Source organism: Sorghum bicolor, chromosome 4 (genome assembly GCF_000003195.3).
Source record: "Sorghum bicolor cultivar BTx623 chromosome 4, Sorghum_bicolor_NCBIv3, whole genome shotgun sequence".
Taxonomy (NCBI): Eukaryota; Viridiplantae; Streptophyta; class Magnoliopsida; order Poales; family Poaceae; genus Sorghum; species Sorghum bicolor.
In genome coordinates, this window is record NC_012873.2 from 61431798 (window position 1) to 61449785 (window position 17988).

At 42.1% G+C, this 17988-nt stretch overlaps 1 protein-coding gene across 2 annotated transcripts; it reads left to right on the top strand.

Annotated features, from left to right (window-relative positions):
* Window positions 1367-8677, top strand: LOC8073871 (coatomer subunit delta-3). Of its 2 annotated transcripts, XM_002452648.2 has the most exons (12): window positions 1367-1631; window positions 2263-2319; window positions 2515-2554; window positions 2928-3151; window positions 3482-3724; window positions 5169-5301; window positions 5627-5931; window positions 6322-6508; window positions 6576-6729; window positions 7317-7379; window positions 7464-7560; window positions 8319-8677. In XM_002452648.2, exons 2-12 carry the CDS (start codon window positions 2317-2319, stop codon window positions 8406-8408), a joined length of 1539 nt encoding a protein of 512 aa, XP_002452693.1. In that variant the 5' UTR covers window positions 1367-1631; window positions 2263-2316; the 3' UTR covers window positions 8409-8677. The 2 variants fall into 2 exon arrangements, 1 of the variants encoding a protein (XP_002452693.1); XR_002452519.1 differs by lacking the exons at window positions 7464-7560; window positions 8319-8677 and adding an exon at window positions 6860-7008 and having other exon boundaries at window positions 7317-7356.

Sequence of the window (17988 nt, forward strand, 5' to 3'; positions counted from 1 at the left end):
TCGATTAAGGACCGTACCGTTGTTGGCCTGTTGTGATTGAGACCTTTGAGTACAGCCCACATGCGCTGGTAAGCCTTACCTATAGCTATTCCGATACTTGAGAACGGCTAACCGCGTACTGGGAGTGGAGAGATGGCGAGAGTAGCGTGTACCCACCTTACGGATCTGAGATGACCGGGAAACATCTAGATTGGCTGTAGGATGGTGGTGTACTGTACTCTCGGGTGACGCTGGACCCGTTCTTGTATGGGAGGATCTATAGAAACAGGTTGACATATGCAAGATTAAGTTCTACATATGTCGTGTGGTACTGAATCCCCAGCTGGGTTTAATCGATTCGAATCGCCGTGTTTCCTCGGATATGGAACCTCAATCCTCGTACCATCATCGTAGTAATAAGTGAATCTTTGGTATAAGAAAGATATGGTTTGCTTATGAAAGTTTGATAATAATTTGGTTAGTCATAAATGATAACCTTGAGTTAAAACTTGAAAGTAGGTTTTAAATCTTAGTAAGCTTTTATGCAAAAGAAATGCTTTGATCTTGCTAAAGCTCTACCTTGAATTCCTATAACCTGCATACCTGAGTTTTCATCTCTTTTATAATCGGTTAAGTCTTGTTGAGTACTTTTGTACTCAGGGTTTTATAACCCCTGTTGCAGGTGCTGACTTAGACTGCTTATGGAGGTCATGTCGGTGTGCGCGACATGATTTATCCACCTCTTCTACCTTAGAAGCTTCACCTAGGATGCTTCCGCTACTCTACACACCTTTTAGAAATTTAGTTAAGTTTGTACTTCATCATATGTTGTAAATTAAGTTATAAATCTTCCGCACTCCGATCTAAGTTATTTTGTAACAAATGTTGTAATGTTGTGGTAACTCCATGTTGATCCTGTATGAGTTAAAACGTGGATGATTCGGGTTTCCCGAGGACACCCGACATATTTCTTGAGTCATTTGGAACTCGTGCACGTTGATCAGAAGTCTTTAAGACAATGATGGGTGCATGTGGGCCACTTAATTCAGGAGGTTCTGCCACATTGGACAATGTTTATCAAATAAAAACGAAATGCTACAGTACCCAAAAACAAAAAAATTTGCGAACTAAACAAGGCCTAAATATACTTTATCTATCCCTAAATATTTGTCATTTACGCTTTTCAAAAACTAGTTTGACTAAATATATATTAGAAAATATTAATATTTATATTACATAATTAGTATTATTGAAAAGATATTTAACTCCAATTTTTTAAATAAATTTATTTAGAAATACAAATATTACATATATGTGTAATAATAACGACAATTATTTAGAGATAAAGAAAATATTTTGTTTCTCTCTCTCGTGCCATCACCCTCATTTTGACTCCAGAGAGGTGGTTAAAACATATGCAAATTACCCATTATGCCCTCCCGATCCTTTTCCAGCTCTCTGGGTCTCGTAGATCGGATCGAAGGCGTCGCCGCCTGAACTCTCGCCAGCGTCGCAACCTGGGACCCAGCGTCCTCGCGACCAGCTCCGACGCGGCGTCCGCCCTCTACAGCCCGGTGTCCCAGCGACCGTCGCTGCTGTTCTACTTCGCCACTCGCCACCTTGGCCGGCGACGAGCACCACCAGGACACCAGGTATTCCCTCCCCTTGGTCCTCCCTTCGTGCTGTGCGAAGCCGTGCGCCCAAACCGTAACATAATTCGTAGGTAAAACTGTGCGCCCATACCCTAACATACTATTCGTAATCGGATCTGAATCTAATTACAGGTGTATATGCATGTATTATGCCTACTAACTTCGATTGCTTTGCAAAAATTATTGGGTGTACATGCGCATGATAAAAAACCAGTATGGCATAATGAAATTCAGTTTAGCTGAAACCTGGTTTGGTTAATGTATGGTAAAACCTGGACAATATGAGAAAAATCAGTTGTGCTAAAATATTCTCACTTGTCTGCATTGTTTTGAGGTATATGCTGATCAGTTATTCTCGTGTTTGTTGTCAATTGTCATCGACATTCTTAAAAACTTTATAGGCCCCTGCCCTGTCTTCCCCCGAGGCCCGGGAATGTTTGTTGGCCTTCACTTGTGATAAAATGGTTCCCCTTGTGCATTTGGCATATCTTATTGCATTTTACCAACTTATACGATACCTACATGTAAATCCCATTGCTTTGTGACTATGTTCTCTGTGTACTGAATGTTTGTGCTCATACACATCTTACATTGTCTTTTGTTTGTGGAACTAATTCCTCTCCTTTTGCAGTTCAAGTAGCTCACTGATTCAGCTTTGGTTATTCCTGAGTGACAACTATTGAAAATGGTACTTCGATTGACTCAACGTTATATTGTGTTTCCCTTTTTATAAACTAATTCACTTGTCGTTCTGGAGTCTAGACATTATGAGATTGTATTATGGTGATTGATATACGTTATTCCTGCATTCTTGATTGCATCCCATGTCTTGGTATCCATAAGAATCTGACAGTTCAATCTTTTTCTTTTTTATGTATTATAGGTGGTTCTTGCAGCCTCTGTAGTATCAAAGTCTGGAAAAGGTAAGCTGGTTATTGCCCATTTACTAATTCTGAATAGTATTGTTGATTCTTTAATGATATCTGCTTCTGAAACACTTAACGCTCTTCTCAGTTTTTGTAGCTGTAATGTATATATATATTTAATGTGCCCTGAACACTTGCATTGTATTTACTTTTTGTTCATATAGCATATTAGCATGTATGTGAGCCATGGGTCTACAATTGTGTCAAAACAACACCACTTAAAATCAACTTTGTGCAATATGCTCTGTAAAGTAGATTGTAGGTTTACTATGGTGCATTTAATTTTTGTCAAGCTACGGCCACCATTTTTTCTATATTTGTGTGATCTAGTAGCAAATAATGTCTTGTTTATGTTTGTCTTCAACTGCAGCACTTGTTTCAAGACAATTTGTTGATATGTCTCGAAGCAGAATTGAGGGACTACTTGCAGCATTTCCGAAGTTGGTGGGAACTGGAAAGCAACACACTTATGTTGAGACTGAAAATGTCCGTTATGTTTATCAGCCTATTGAAGCCTTATATCTGCTAGTCATCACAAATAAGCAGAGTAACATTCTTGAAGATCTGGAGACACTAAGGCTGCTTTCTAAACTTGTATCCTGTTCCAGTTTTTATGTTATATTCCTACCATCAAAGGCTAGTTTATGCTGTTCAAAAGTTGTGTTGTCAATATCACAAAATGGATTTATTTTTGCCATCTCTGTATTATTAATTTTTGTTACTGGCATTGTTTTCCTTTTGTAAGATCAAAGAAAGAACATTATGCACAAGCATAAATACACTCTTTGCTTTTGGAACCAAGGTTAACACATGAATCACTATGTTAGTACCACGTGCCCTTGCTTAGGACCTAATTATAAGCTTATAGCATTTCCATATTCAAAATGCCAATTCAATTCAGTGATTCCTTGAACACGTACAAAGGTACCTGAATACTCCCCCTCTTTGGATGAGGAAGGTGTCTGTCGGGCGGCATTTGACCTCACTTCTGCTTTTGATGAAGCCATTTCCCTTGGAAACAAAGAAAATGTTACTGTTGCTCAAGTTAAACAGTACTGTGAGATGGAGAGCCATGAAGAGAAGCTGTACAAACTCGTCATGCAAAGCAAAATAAATGAAACTAGGGATCGCATGAGGCAACGAGTTACTGAGATTGAGAAAAGCAAGGTTCGTCCTATTCTTTTCCTCAAAGGAACACACACTTCTCTTGAATATTCAACATCAAGGGATTTTCTTTTTACCTGCCTATATACTGTTAAAGCTGAAATTTTGTAAACATAACCAATAGCCATGACAGCTCTAAAAACATGCAAAAAGATTTACTATTTGAGTTTGTCTGGTTTGTTACTGCATTTATTTCCTGACATGGGTTCTTTAATATAATAATCACCATCTTTTATTAGTTATATTCCAGTTATGTAGTTGCTGATTAAATACTGAAACATAGGACTATAGAAGTGTTTCTCGTCATTGTCGCGTTCTTTTGTCAGTATATTACCTCTTCTGTTGGTCTAACTTTACAATCTTGTAATCATGGCAATAGCCATTATTACTTTCAACACTTTCATGCTTGCGATGTGGGTCTCCAGGTCATCTTTATTGATGTTTTATAAATTTTTGAGAGAAATAGTCATTGAGTGAATTATTTCGTCTCACAAACTATATTGCAAAAAGATAAAAAATGGTGAACTTGATGAAAGAGAACTAAGTTATTATATTTGAAAGTTCTAGATTGGCTTGGTGTTCAGTGGAACCTTGCGATTGATTTCTTTCATATGCTGTTGGAAGCGAAGGAGGGGGTTCTGAAACCCATTTTCATGGAAGTTTTTACCATCAGTGGTTGGCAAATTTGGAAGCAAAGAAACAACTTCATTTTTAATAGAGGCCAAACGCCCTTCCTTGCTTGGAAAACAGGTTTCATTGACAGGATCTCTGAAAACATGCGCGCTCTCTTCCTTTCTTGGATAGATTTGTGCACATAGTTTGGCCCAGCCAGCCTCAGGCTACCTGTTTCCTTCTTTGCTGCTGTTTTTTGTTCTGTCTCTTTTGTACAGTTGGTTCTTTTTGGTTTAATAAAAATTCCTAACAGTGGGGGCTTCCCCTGCTGTTGTTCTTTTCCAAAAAATAAAAAAGTTCTAGATTGGAAATATAACCCACCCATAAATTCCTGGAACCTTGATTTGAATATTTTCTTGTAGAGTGTTAGTTGTGGCACCTGTTCAAAGTCATGCCTCGTCTCTATTTGGATGTTTGCTATAATTTGGTGTGCCATATTGTGGGTAGAGCTTGGTTACTTTCTTACCAAAAAAAATGGCATACCATTGGCTATTTTCTTCTTCTGAATTCTTTATTTATATTTTTGTGGCACATGGGTCTTTGTTTGCCTTTGAAATTCTGGTTAGATAAAGTGTTTTTCCTATTTCGATCATGGTGTTTTGTTTGCAGCATGCAGTACTGTCATTTTTCTCTTGGAAATTTAATATCTTCTGGAAGGAGTAAAAATTGAGTACCCGTGCAAAGCTATTTGTGATTAACAGTGCTCTTTGACTAACTTGCAACTGTATTACACAAGATTATGACCAACATCGGCAATTTGTTGTAATTTATGCAGATTGGTAGAGGCAAGACTGAAAACGCATTTGGCTCCCAGAGGACTACAAACGTTGTTAATGACATGAACACCAGAGGGAGTGGTCTAGGTGGTGATCCTATATTTGGGGAGTTGTTTGCTCAAAAGGCCAAAGGTTGGTACGCAAACTAATGCATACTGAATATGTGGAAATTCTGACGCCGTTGATTATTTTATTACTGCTGTTGATGGTTACATAGTACTGATTTATGTTTAGAGCTGAATATAGTGGACAGTAATTTTTTTATCTTTCAGAACTTTTGGTCGGAAATCTCAAATCGTCCATACAACTTTCAACGAGATTTGGTCTCAGCTTTCATGTGAATTTTGAATGGAACCAACATTTTGCATTTACTATTATCGTTCATTAGTGGACGCCTCTATTTGGAGCGCCTGTTATTATGTTGTTTATTTGTGTCATTTTTATTTTACTTGGACAGGTCATTCTTCTGCTCCTACTGCTACTAGTAAAGTGGCTGGTGGTATGAAATTGGGCAAGGCACAGAAGACAGATCAGTTTCTTGAATCTTTGAAAGCTGAAGGAGAACTCATTTCTGAGGATACTCAACAAAGTGGAATTCAGTCAAGACTGCCATCTGCCCCTACAAGTGATCCTATCACAGTGGCAATCGAAGAAAAGATCAGTGCCACTGTTAAAAGGGATGGTGGAATTCATAATTTTGATATTCAAGGAACCCTTGCTCTCCAAGTTCTGAATGACACCAACGGTTTTATCCAGTTGCAGGTTATTTTCTATATTTTTTCCGGGACCTTTTACATTTGATCATACTGCAATAGTGCGATCTATCATTCAATTTGCTCCTGGAAGATTTGTCATAGCAATTAATGTCCTACTAGCAGTAACCCCCCCCCCCCCCCCCCCACCCCCCACCACCACCACAACACACAAAAAAACTGTGGTACAATGTTTGGTACAGACACAACACTTTTTTTTTTACGCCTTGAGATTTCCTCAGATTTATTTAAACCTTATTGGGTAACCCTTCTATCATAACCTGATATGTATCATCATTATCACCTGCTTCCAAGGCTGGTATTTTGCTTAACAATATTTTCTAACTAAAGTAGTTTTTAATTAGAGGATAATAAATATCCTATATTGTATGGTTTACAGATCGAGAACCAAGATCTACCTGGACTTAGCTTCAAGACACACCCTTATATTAACAAAGAGTTGTTCAATAGTCAGCAAATTGTTGCTGCAAAAGATCCAAACAGGCCTTTCCCTAGTGGTCAAAATGAAACCCCTCTTGTGAAATGGAGAATCCAGGAGTTGGATGAGTCATCTCTGCCATTGTCAGGTATATTTCAACTGTCTTCTGTAGTACTTGCAAATTTAGAATTGTAACCTGTTCTTGCCACTTGCAGTTAATTGCTGGCCTTCAGTCTCTGGAAATGAAACATACGTGAACATTGAGTACGAAGCTTCTGAGATATTTGATTTGCACAACATTGTCATTTCTATACCTTTGCCTGCACTCAGGGAGGCTCCAAGTGTTAGACAGATAGATGGAGAATGGAAGTATGTTTCAAAACCTTTGTGTTACCTGTCTTTAAATACTTCGGTGCTGTGTATGTCTCAAGAAAAATCTGTTGAATCCAAATAATGTTAAGAGCTTAATTACATCTAACAAGCCTTTGGGTGTGAATAGAAAGCTTAGGTTGTATAACAAAGGTGAAGCTGTGGAGAGCATGGAAGAGTTCACTTAACCATTCGGTACAAACAGTGGGAGTGTTACTTTTTTCTACAACCCCAATTTCTTTCGGTGGGGGTGTGAGGGGAGGGTTTGTGTTTGCTGAGGTACTTCCACATTTTGTTTTACAAGAAGCTGGGATGTATACAAGAAGCAAGTCTAGGCCTATAGAAGTTGTTTTTTCCATTGATTGAATACTAGGTCCACAAAACTATCTCTAGACTGTGTTTTCGTAACTTAATATTTGATACTGAATAATAAATAATTCCTGTTTGAAGTATATCCAAGGATTTGCTTCTTTTTTTTGAAAATTTGTTCCTTTATTTAAATTTATCTCAGTACTTATATGTTCTCTCTGTTAGCCCCTCTAGCTGACCTCTAGCCTTATATATTAACTTTTCTTTCTTGCATGCAGGTATGACTCGAGAAACTCTGTGTTGGAATGGTCAATTATTCTTATTGATCAGTCCAACCGCAGGTACAGGACCTCATCATCCATCCCCCACCCCCTCAACACATGCACACAGACAGTTGCTAATGCTTGCTTTCCTTTCGTTTCCAGTGGTTCTATGGAATTTGCTGTTCCTGCAGCTGATCCATCTACATTTTTTCCCATCTCTGTTGGATTTTCAGCGTCAAGTACCTTCAGTGATTTGAAGGTTGGTTATTTTGTTTTTTTCTAAAGGACCTACCCATTATCCTCCATATTCTGAACTATGAGCATACTGAAATATGAGTAGGAGCATAATGAGAAAATTGGAGGGGCAACTGGTCACTTAAGAATTTCTTAAAAAGAAATTGGTCACTTTAGAATTACACACCTTGGAATGTTGAATTTCAATTGGTTGATTTGTTTCATCACATAACTGTATTGGCTCTGATGAGTTTAGCATTGTTTATGGACTGGCCACTGCACTCAATTTGCCATAAAACACCACGCATGACTCTTCCTACTTCCATACCAAACTATATCCTCCCTCCCTCCTTTTAGACTGTTCATATTGTATGCAGTGCGATGTAAAAGCCGTACTTTGCTTATCCGTAGCTTCTGGTTTGCTTTCAAGGTTAGATTTTTGTTTAAAAACCCAAACAAATATCTCCACTAACCAGTTCATAAAATAATAAGGATCTCCACCACTTTGCAGTAGAGTTTTCAACCATCTTACGCCCTGCTTTGTACTCTTGTCCATAAACTTAAGGCTGGGTTTTTTACTACAATTGAAGGCAGATAGGAAAAGATGCACTTGTATATGGAGGTAGTACATAAGAACAATGTAAAACTGATTGTCCATCCACTGTCCCAACTGTCAGCTTGATAAACTATGCTGCATTTGTCAGCTAAATGTACGCTACTTCCTGAATTTATGTTTCTTACCTTGTATGTGTTTTTGTGATGCTATGCACATCGTTGTTTCAGGTTACCACCGTTCATCCATTAAGAGAAGGCAGCCCTCCCAAATTTTCTCAGAGGATTCGAATGGTTACTTGTAATTACCAAGTGGTTTGAGCCTGAAGGAAGGCCACCTTCAAACTTGAAGCGGATGTTATAACAGTATGTGGAAGCTAGGAATTTCTGTCGGAATCAATGGGCAGCTAGGATATATATATCTATATCTATATATACATATAGAAATAAGAATGGTACACATAACCCCTCTTTTTGTATCTACCCATTGTAAAATGTTGCGCCATAGTGGTATCTTTACTGGAATATGAAGATTATAATTTTGTCTAACGTTTATTCAGGGAAAAAAATGATTTTGGCCCCTTTCGTTCTTTGATGTTTTGCTTCTGTTATGTTTCTTCTCTCATTTGAAACCCTGGGGAATTGTGTTGCATTTGCCTTCGAAGCCTCAGATTTATTTCCTGAATTTCTCGGTTTTGAGGGAAGCCTCTGATTTATTTCCTGGTCCCCGGGCTGTGGCGTACAATTTGTATTTCTTTGTTTGGAGGGAAGCGTCCGATTGGATCCTTATTACTGGTGTTTGGATGCATGTTTCTGGAACTTAGCACGACATCTCGTAGCTGAGGATATGTCATTCAGCCTGTGTTTGGCTGTTTAGAAGTTAACGTGTTTGAGATAGAGATGGAGATTGACGTTGTACTTCTATAGCTAATCTGATTACTGTGTGCAGTGTGCTACTCCTATCCATCTTCCTGGTGACCACTCTCTCGTTAATCGCCACCTGCTTTTTGGGCTGAATCCTGAGCCCGTGGTTGTCCTGAGCGGCTGAGCCTAAGTAACAACATATAATTCCATGTCCAAATGCGTTCTAGTTCGGCGGCCTAGTTCCAATCCTGCGCAAAACAGTTGGTCAGTTGCAGAATGGCACGAAAGGAATGTTTGAATGGCCTGAGGCCTTGTTTAGTTTCAAAAAAAATTTTGCAAAATTTTTCAGATTCCCCGTCACATCGAATCTTTAGACACATGCATAAAGTACTAAATATAGACAAAAATAAAAACTAATTGCACAGTTTGGTCGGAATTGACGAGACAAACCTTTTAAGCCTAGTTAGTCTATGATTGAACAATATTTATCAAATACAAACGAAAGAGCTACAGTGTCCATTTTGCAAAATATTTTGGAACTAAACAAGGCCTGAGTCCTCCCTCTCTGAAAAACCGCACGAAAGGAATGTTTGAAAGCTTGTACTCCGTACGTTGCAGAGTCGCTCAGGGCATCATCACGTGCCGTACGTCGTCAGCTATATATTTGAAAACTTGTCGACGTTTAATATAATGACATAATCTTCTCCGTATCAAAATAACTGCCCATCTTATTTAATTAATAGAGGACATGTATTTTCATGATAAACATATTACAAGATACAACTATTATTGATTTCTTAAATAGGTCTATTTTTCAAATTTAAAAATATTTAACTCATCAGAAAGTAAAGTTGTGCTTATTTTGGTATAGAGGAGTACTATGTCCCATTAAAAGTATCGTTCTTGACTTTTAGTGTTTGATTATTCTTCTTATTTAAAAAAATATTTTGCAAATTATAAAATAAATAAATTATTACTAAAATATCTCTAATGATAAAATAAGTTATAATAAAATAATTAATATTTATATAAAATTATTAAATAAGACAAACAGTCAAATAAGATGACACGAAATCCAAAACATCACTTTTACAACGCGAGTAGTATACAGTTCCTCTTGGGCCTTGTTTAGTTCACCCTGAAAACCAAAAAGTTTTCAAGATTCCCCGTCAAATCGAATCTTGTAGCACATGCATGAAACATTAAATATAGACGAAAACAAAAACTAATTACACAGTTTAGCTGTAAATCGTGAGACGAATCTTTTGATCCTAGTTAGTCCATGATTGGATAATATTTGTCACAAACAAACGAAAATGCTACCGTACCGAAAATTTTTCGCTTTTCGGAACTAAGGCCTTGTTTAGTTCCGAAAACTGAAAAGTTTTCGGAACTGTAGCACTTTCGTTTGTTTGTGCTAAATATTGTCCAATCATAGACTAACTAGGCCTAAAAGATTCGTCTCGTGATTTACAGTCAAACTGTGTGATTAGTTTTTATTTTCGTCTATATTTAATGCTTCATGCATGAGCCGCAAAATTCGATGTGATAGGGAATCTTAAAAACTTTTTGGATTTCGGGGTGAACTAAACAAGGCCTAAACAAGGCCTTGGAGGAGCAGTGCATTTCTGCTACCATGTCAATGTCACACTTTCACTGTATTCTTTCGGTGAGGGCGTGACGCAACTGTTGCACCACTGTGGTACACCTCGTACATAGTCAGTTCATTCTCAGGTGTGCCCTCGGCAGCACCTGAGGACGACTTTGCAGAACTCGGAGTGTCTGATGATCGTATGGGCGCTACATCATGACCAATCTATGCGCAAACCATTTTGTCCACCACTCCATCTCCAGTGTATTGCCTCTCAGTCATATTGACTGACAGCTCTGAATATTCAAAGCGAGACACAAAAAACTGACTGCATTTTGAGCGTTTGAGTTTTGACCGATTTTATCTCAGTACGAGACTACGAGTACAGGAGTAATACGCCTCTTGGAGGAGCAGTGCATTTCTCAGTATGAGTGCAGGAGAGTACGTTGTCCTCCTCCTACTTTTCTGTCAGGCAACACATGCAAAGCTAGCTGCCGGCCTGTTCGCTGTTGCCACCGGAGTATTTCTGATCGAAAGCATTGGCGACAGGCTGCGGTCCACGCACTGCAGTGCATGCAGTGATGATAAGATGGCTACGCCGGTGTCCTGTCCTTTGGAGCACGCGTGCATGGCTGATCATCGACTCGGAGCGAGAGAAAGCGAGCTGGGCAAGCACCCAGGGCGGCAATGCCGATGGCGGAGTGGATTTCAGCGAAAGCGAGAGCGCGAGCGCAGGTGCGCGTCTCCAACAACGGCGATTGGCATGGTCGTCGGGCCGTCGTGTCAAAACTCTAAAACCCACAAAAATGGCGCCGCCGACGTGACGGCTGAGTCAAGCTCGCCGGAATCGATGTGGAGCGAACCGTCTAATCGTCACCCGACCAAAGAGATGCGCCCTAGAGTAATCGCATGATCGTTCGCTCGCCTCGCCTGCCTCTTTAGCTCGCTCCATTTGTTCGTGTTCTGTGTAGGAGTACGCTCCATCACCTCCTCCATACTTTCATGTTCATCCGCAATCAATTGTGGCCTTGTTTAAACCAAAAAATTTTCAAGATTTTCCATCACATTGAATTTTGTGGCACATATATGAAACATTAAATATAGACGAAAATAAAAACTAATTACACAGTTTAGCTGACGAATCTTTTGATCCTAGTTAGTCCATGATTGGATAATATTTATCACAAACAAACGAAAATGTTACAATATCGAAAACTTTTCACTTTTTGGAACTATTACAGCCACAGCACGTTTTCTTTTCGGGACATGCTTCTTGGCACTACAGGAAGCAGGCTCGAAAAACGGTGACTGATGCGGGTCTTTATTAGGCCCTGCTGCCTGTCTGCTCCGGTGGGCCGTGATGGGCTAGGCTTTCAGCTGCACAGAGCACACCACCCCTTTCTTGGCCCGAACCACCCCCCTACCAGCTACAGGACGCTGGGGAAAATAGCAACGGCACACAGTGAGCCATCGTCCCGTTGCTATCCATCGCGCTCGCCAACCAACACACAGCCACCTCTCTACAGAGTATCGAGTTCGAGTGGCCTTTTCCCAAAGGCTGCACACGCAGACGCAGGCAGCGCGCGCACCCAACAACCCGACGCGATCCGGCGCTGTGCTGCTGGTGCCGCCTTTAGTTCGCGCCCGTCTTTGCGCCGGGCTAGCCAAGCCATGCATCCACCCGCTCTCTTTCTCCCGTGCCCGGTGCCCGCCCGCCCGCTTTCGTGAAAGATCTGCTCCGGCATCCTGCGCTCTGCTTTTATTCCTCCTGGAAAACCTCGATCTGTCCGCTGCGGTGCGGGCGGCGCCACAGGGAGCGGAGCGGCGGAGCCGGCCCCGGCCACGACGTCGTCCAGTCGTTTTCGCCCGGGCCGGGCGAGTGCGCGACGGGCTAAACGTTGGAACGGCCAGGCAGCGGGGGCAGGGGCGTAAAGCCGCGCGGAAGAGTTGCTTCCCGCTCCCCGGGGCGCGCGCATCGGGGAGGCCAAAAAATGGGGTGCTTGGCCGTTTTCGTGCATGGCGAGATGGGCAACGAAAGCGGCTAGCTAGAGAACTACTGGTAGTGGTTGTAGTGGCCTGCCTGGCACAGTGTTCAATGGCCTTCGGAATTAGGGCCTTGTTTACTTCACCTAAAAACCAAAATCTTTTCAAGATTTCCTGTCACATCGAATCTTGCGGCACATGCATTAAGTATTAAATATAGACGAAAATAAAAGCTAATTGCACAGTTTACCTGTAAATCACGAGATGAATGTTTTAAACCTAGCTACTCTCTATGATTAGATAATGTTTGTTAAATAAAAATAAAATTGATATAGTTTCGAAAACTTTTTCGGAACTAAACGAGGCGTAGGATCCAGGCCAGTCATCTGACCTGTAGTACCTGCCTGACCTATACCAATCTGCTCAGCTGAGGCCTTTGGAGGGGCCGGCAAGAGACAGAACGGCTCGCGATCGTACGTGACTACCCACATCTCTATGCATGCATCTCAAAAGATGGAGTACGTTGTACTACTACGAACCGAACCATCTGGTTGGTTCAGCCGCACTCGAACATTCTTCAATTTTCACGGGCTAGAACAAACAACGAGTATTGTTGCTAGGGCATGACTTACTGTTAATAATAATAGTAGTATATAATCAAGATCGATCAGAAGGCGTACCGTGCCGTGCCGACTGCCGAGGGATTTGAACTGCATGCAGTCGGCTCCATTCTCCAAGCCGGCCGGTCGTCATGATCGTTCTGGGATCGAAAGGCTGCCCGCCGTGCAACCGCGAAGAGACCCCCAACGCACAAGAAGGCTGCGTGGTCCGTACACAAGTGACGCGCTCGATGCGAGGCCTCTTTGACCGCCTTCCTTCCGCGCGGGATGCGTGTGCACGGAAGGAAGCACACACACGGCTATAAACAAAACAGCATCGTGTACGTACCTGCAGACCGTGGTTGCCCCCCCTCCCCCCTCTCCTGCAACAAAATTCGCGCCGGAAGAAAGGAGCAGGGCGCCCCGCCGGCAGCCAACACCACCTTTGCTGCTCCCAGCTCTCCCTGACCCTGTTGCAGCTGCAGTGGGAATCTCCTTTCCTTTCTTTGCGAGAGATGCGATGCGCCTTGGGATCAGGGAACTAATAACACTACTACTACTACAGTTTTTTTTTCTTTTTTGGCGATTGCTGGGCTGGGACATCGCTGCATGCACTCGCAAAAGCAAAGCAGCGACAACCTGCTACAGTGCTACTGCTGCTAGCTCGCCCAACTGTTTTGAATAGATTCTTCGCTGGATCGACTACTACGTACGTAGCCGTTTGCATCAGCCATATGGATCGGTTTGCATCAGCTAGCTTTAGCTTATTTTGATCCTCTGCTCTAAATAAATAACCGAGCAAACTAAAGACAGCGCGGGTTGTCGCCACCAAATGATTGCCTTTACACACCGGTGAGGTGATTACCGCGGTGCCGGCAGAACATGTGGAGGTAGAACGGGAAGGCATCATGGCGAGACCGTGTCACAACAATGGCGTGTCGTTTGCAGAACCGGCCGGGCATGTACTGGTAATGTTATACTTTGTCCAAGCAGCAAGCCAGCTAGCTAGCTAGCTAACTAGCGGTGGTCAAGCAAGCAACCTGCCCATGTCATCCGAATGAGCAATCAAAGGTCGGTCTGTCTGTGACCTCAGGGTGTGCCGTGGCAGTGGCACACAGCAGATAGCAGCGGCACTCCAGCTCCAATTTTCTGAATTCTGAACCAAAACTTGGCCCTGTTCACTGTTCACTGATCATGCTATTGTGTCGGTCCATGCTGTGTCTGTCCCCTCGGCCATTCGTGGATGCAGCGCCAGCAGCCGGCAGGGGCAAGTGACGATGCCCGTCCCTCGATGCCATGGCACAACCTGCTTTCTTTTTGGTGTGTGTGTGTGTTGTGTTCTCAAGAAACTATCATACAGCCACCGCAACCTCATCAACCGCTTTAGTTTTTCCCCTTTAGCTTTTTCTGCGCTCGGGCCTAACGTTGCCATGCCAACGCTTCTTTTCGCAAAGCCTCTCGTCTCGAGGGGCTATGCAGATCAAACTTGATCGATCGAGTGCGCCATGCCGTATTGCCAAAGGCAGCATTTTTATGCCCCCCCATCTGAAGCCTTCAATGAGAAAGGGAGCAGTTCGTCGTCCATACCATTTCTAGACCTTGTTAACGTCTGACTGTAAATGCAGCAGATTTATTTCGACGATTCATAAATGCTATTGAAGTTAGAGTTAAAATATTTGATGCATGTGACACCATATCCATACTGCAGCGAGCATGAAGGTTGAACATGCTACACTACCCAATCCGGCAAATCCGTGCTCACTATAGTAATTTGCTCTGCAGTTTGTTCATAGATTACTTAGCAATTAGGATGCATATAATAGCATATGCTGGCTTACATAAGGTTATTAGTAATGTTAGAGACGACTAATTTATATGCAAATTTATGACTCTACTTTAGATTATTCTTTGTGAAATGGGTGGGAAGATTTGCTTCCGGTGTCTTTTCTTTTATAATAACAGTGACAAGTATTTAAAATAAAATATATCAAATGGTTGTAATTGTTGGTGACGGATATGGGTGGACCATGGGGCTAAACATATTTTGTGCGCTCCCTGGTAGATTATTCTTTATGAAATATTGTCAAAACCTAGGATTTCACCTTAGTACCTCACCCATCCGCTCCCTCTCCTTTCCCTTATCTCCTTGCAGTGGCCGCACAATACGGAAACTTGTGATTTTTGCCACTTGTTATCTAGTAATGATGGATTTTATCTATTAGATTACTTGATTAGGTGTTAATGGAGCTTGTATATTTGATGGTTTTATTAATGACTTGTGATGCTTTGGCTAAAACTGGGAGCCTGAAATATTTAAACATGTATTTATTTTTTGCGAGTATTCTTGGAATCATGGGTAAGGATAACCCATGGGTTACCCATTACCCACGTGGGTAAGGGTATGGAAAAAACTCTTACCCGTGTACAGGTATAGGTAAATTAGCAAGTAAAATATTTTCTCATAGATAAGAGTATGGATTGCATATACTCAGCGGGTAATTACCCATTGCTATATTTAATAAAATATCCACATGTTGCAGATTGTGCTAGACGTGGGATTTGTTTCGACCTGGGTCGCGTCCATCCAATTTATTCTTGCTTACCTGAATTTATTTATTTATGATGAATAGTCTTAATCAGTGCCAAATCTAAAGCAAAATAGAGAGGGGGTTACTTTTATCTTGTTGGTGCATAGTCATGCACTGCATATAAAGTATATATGTCCAAAAAATTAGACATAATAGTTATTGTTTTAACAATTTTTAGAAGGTGCATTTGCAGCCCCTAATTTTAATGTAGCTTCGCCATTGGAATCTATACAATTATGGCTTTTTTTTTATCTATGTGAAGATTTCAAGACTACATTTCTTTTCTAGTGCATCTTGCAAGGACTAACGTAGATACTTCAGAAGCACTTTGCAGTTCTTGATGTGGTGGTCTCTTCGCGATCGACTTCACGCGTAAATGATTAAGTTGATGTGACAGTCAAAGTTTACAGAATCAATAGTCATATTATTATGAGTTTTTTTGGGAAAAAACTATGATAATTTTTTTCTAGAGATGTTTTGTTGTTAGTCACTATTTGCCATATTTGAGGTTAGGCAAGTTAAGCCAACTTTAGCAGCTATTTAGGGTTTGTTTAAATCTATTAGTACTAAAAATTATTAGCTAGCTAATAGCTAATAGTTGCTATTTTTTAGCAAGATTCCATTTAAATCTGCCTGCTAATAGGTAGTTGGATAGCTAGTTCAAGACGTACATAAACTATTAGCACCTATCAGCAACACCAAATCAACTAATAAAACTAATAGTTAGTAGATCTCTAGCAAATAGCTAGCATGTTTATTAGCAGGTCTATTTAGATCTAATAATGCTAACTTTATCTGCTAATTTTTATGGCTAATGGACTCGAGCAAACCTTTAGTTGCCACCACAAATTGTAGTATGATTTCGTTGTATTAAAATAGACTTGCATAACAATAAGACTATTCTCAGTAGAGAGCTTTATAATGTTGTTTGCAAGACCACCACATCATATGTAAAATAAAATTAAAATATAGATAAAACATTCATCCTCAATGTATAGTTTTATAGACATTAAATTTATAACTCATATAGGGTTGGTAATTGTGTCAAGAAAGTTTAATCTCACTTCTTTTGTTTTTTTAAAAATATTACCATATTAGAAAAACACCTACATAAGCAGTCTGTTAATACAAACGAAACTTACACGAGACTTTACAGAGAGTTGCCCAGCTCCAAAAGCGTGGAAACTTTATTTTCGACTTACGAAGACGTGGCAAATATTTAGGACATATTCGACAGTGGGAATATGAGTGGGAACCAAACATGCATAGAGTCCGAGAGAGGAATCTCCCATTGGAGGTAGAGATTCTGAACTCCAATTTCCGTTTATGGCAGCTGTACTACTTGTCACATCACCAACTGTCCTGCTTTAACACCGGGGACGCTGTACATCGAAACAACTCGTTCCTCTGGCGGCCAGTAGAGTGGAGGCTGTGAAGCAGACAGTACCCATCGCGCGTGCTGGGCTGCTGCTTGATGTGCTAACGACCCGAATTGCCACCAAATCGACCCTTTTTTTCCTCTCTGTGATCGGGCCGGCAAATCGATTTGATCAGTCGTTAAGTTGCATTGCCGGGAATTATGCGCCCTGAGACCTTGGTACCACTGAAGATGGACGACGAAATCGGACGGGCTCGGGAACAGTCGGCAGCAGCATGCTTACCATTTCCGGGCGGCACTACCCCCCACCCACACCCACACGGCGTTCGCATGATGGGACGACGCCGAGAACGCCCCCCGCGCGCGCGCCCTCATGATGCTCCAACCTCCAAAGATGATGCGGCCTAGCGCCTAGCGTGGCGCACCGAGCCATCGCGACCGTGAAAGTGAGCCCATCCGGCACGTCGACGCCACCGGACCGGACGAGCCCGCGACGACACGGCGCGTGCATCGCCTCCGCACTACTCCCACGCACCGCCGCGCAGAACAGCTCGCAGCCGCAGAGCCTGCAACCCGTCCCGGGGGACGCCCATGCCGTGGCGCGGCGGAAGGACCCTCGGCTCGGCCAGCGGCCACCCGCCGCCGGCGCCCCGGTGTGCGTGGCCTACTACGCCGCCACGCAAGCAGGAAGAAGAAAAGAAAGCATATGGCTCGGTCGCTCGCTCGGCAGTCCGCACTGCTCCAATCCAGTCGCGGCGGTCCCCTCCCGGCGGGGCGATACGGACGGCCCCGATCGCGTGGGGCCCGCCGCACCCTGCAGCGGCCATGTATAAATACGCGGAGACAGGCATCGGTCCGCGCGTGCTCTCTCGCTCGATTTCGGGGGCGCGGGCGGATC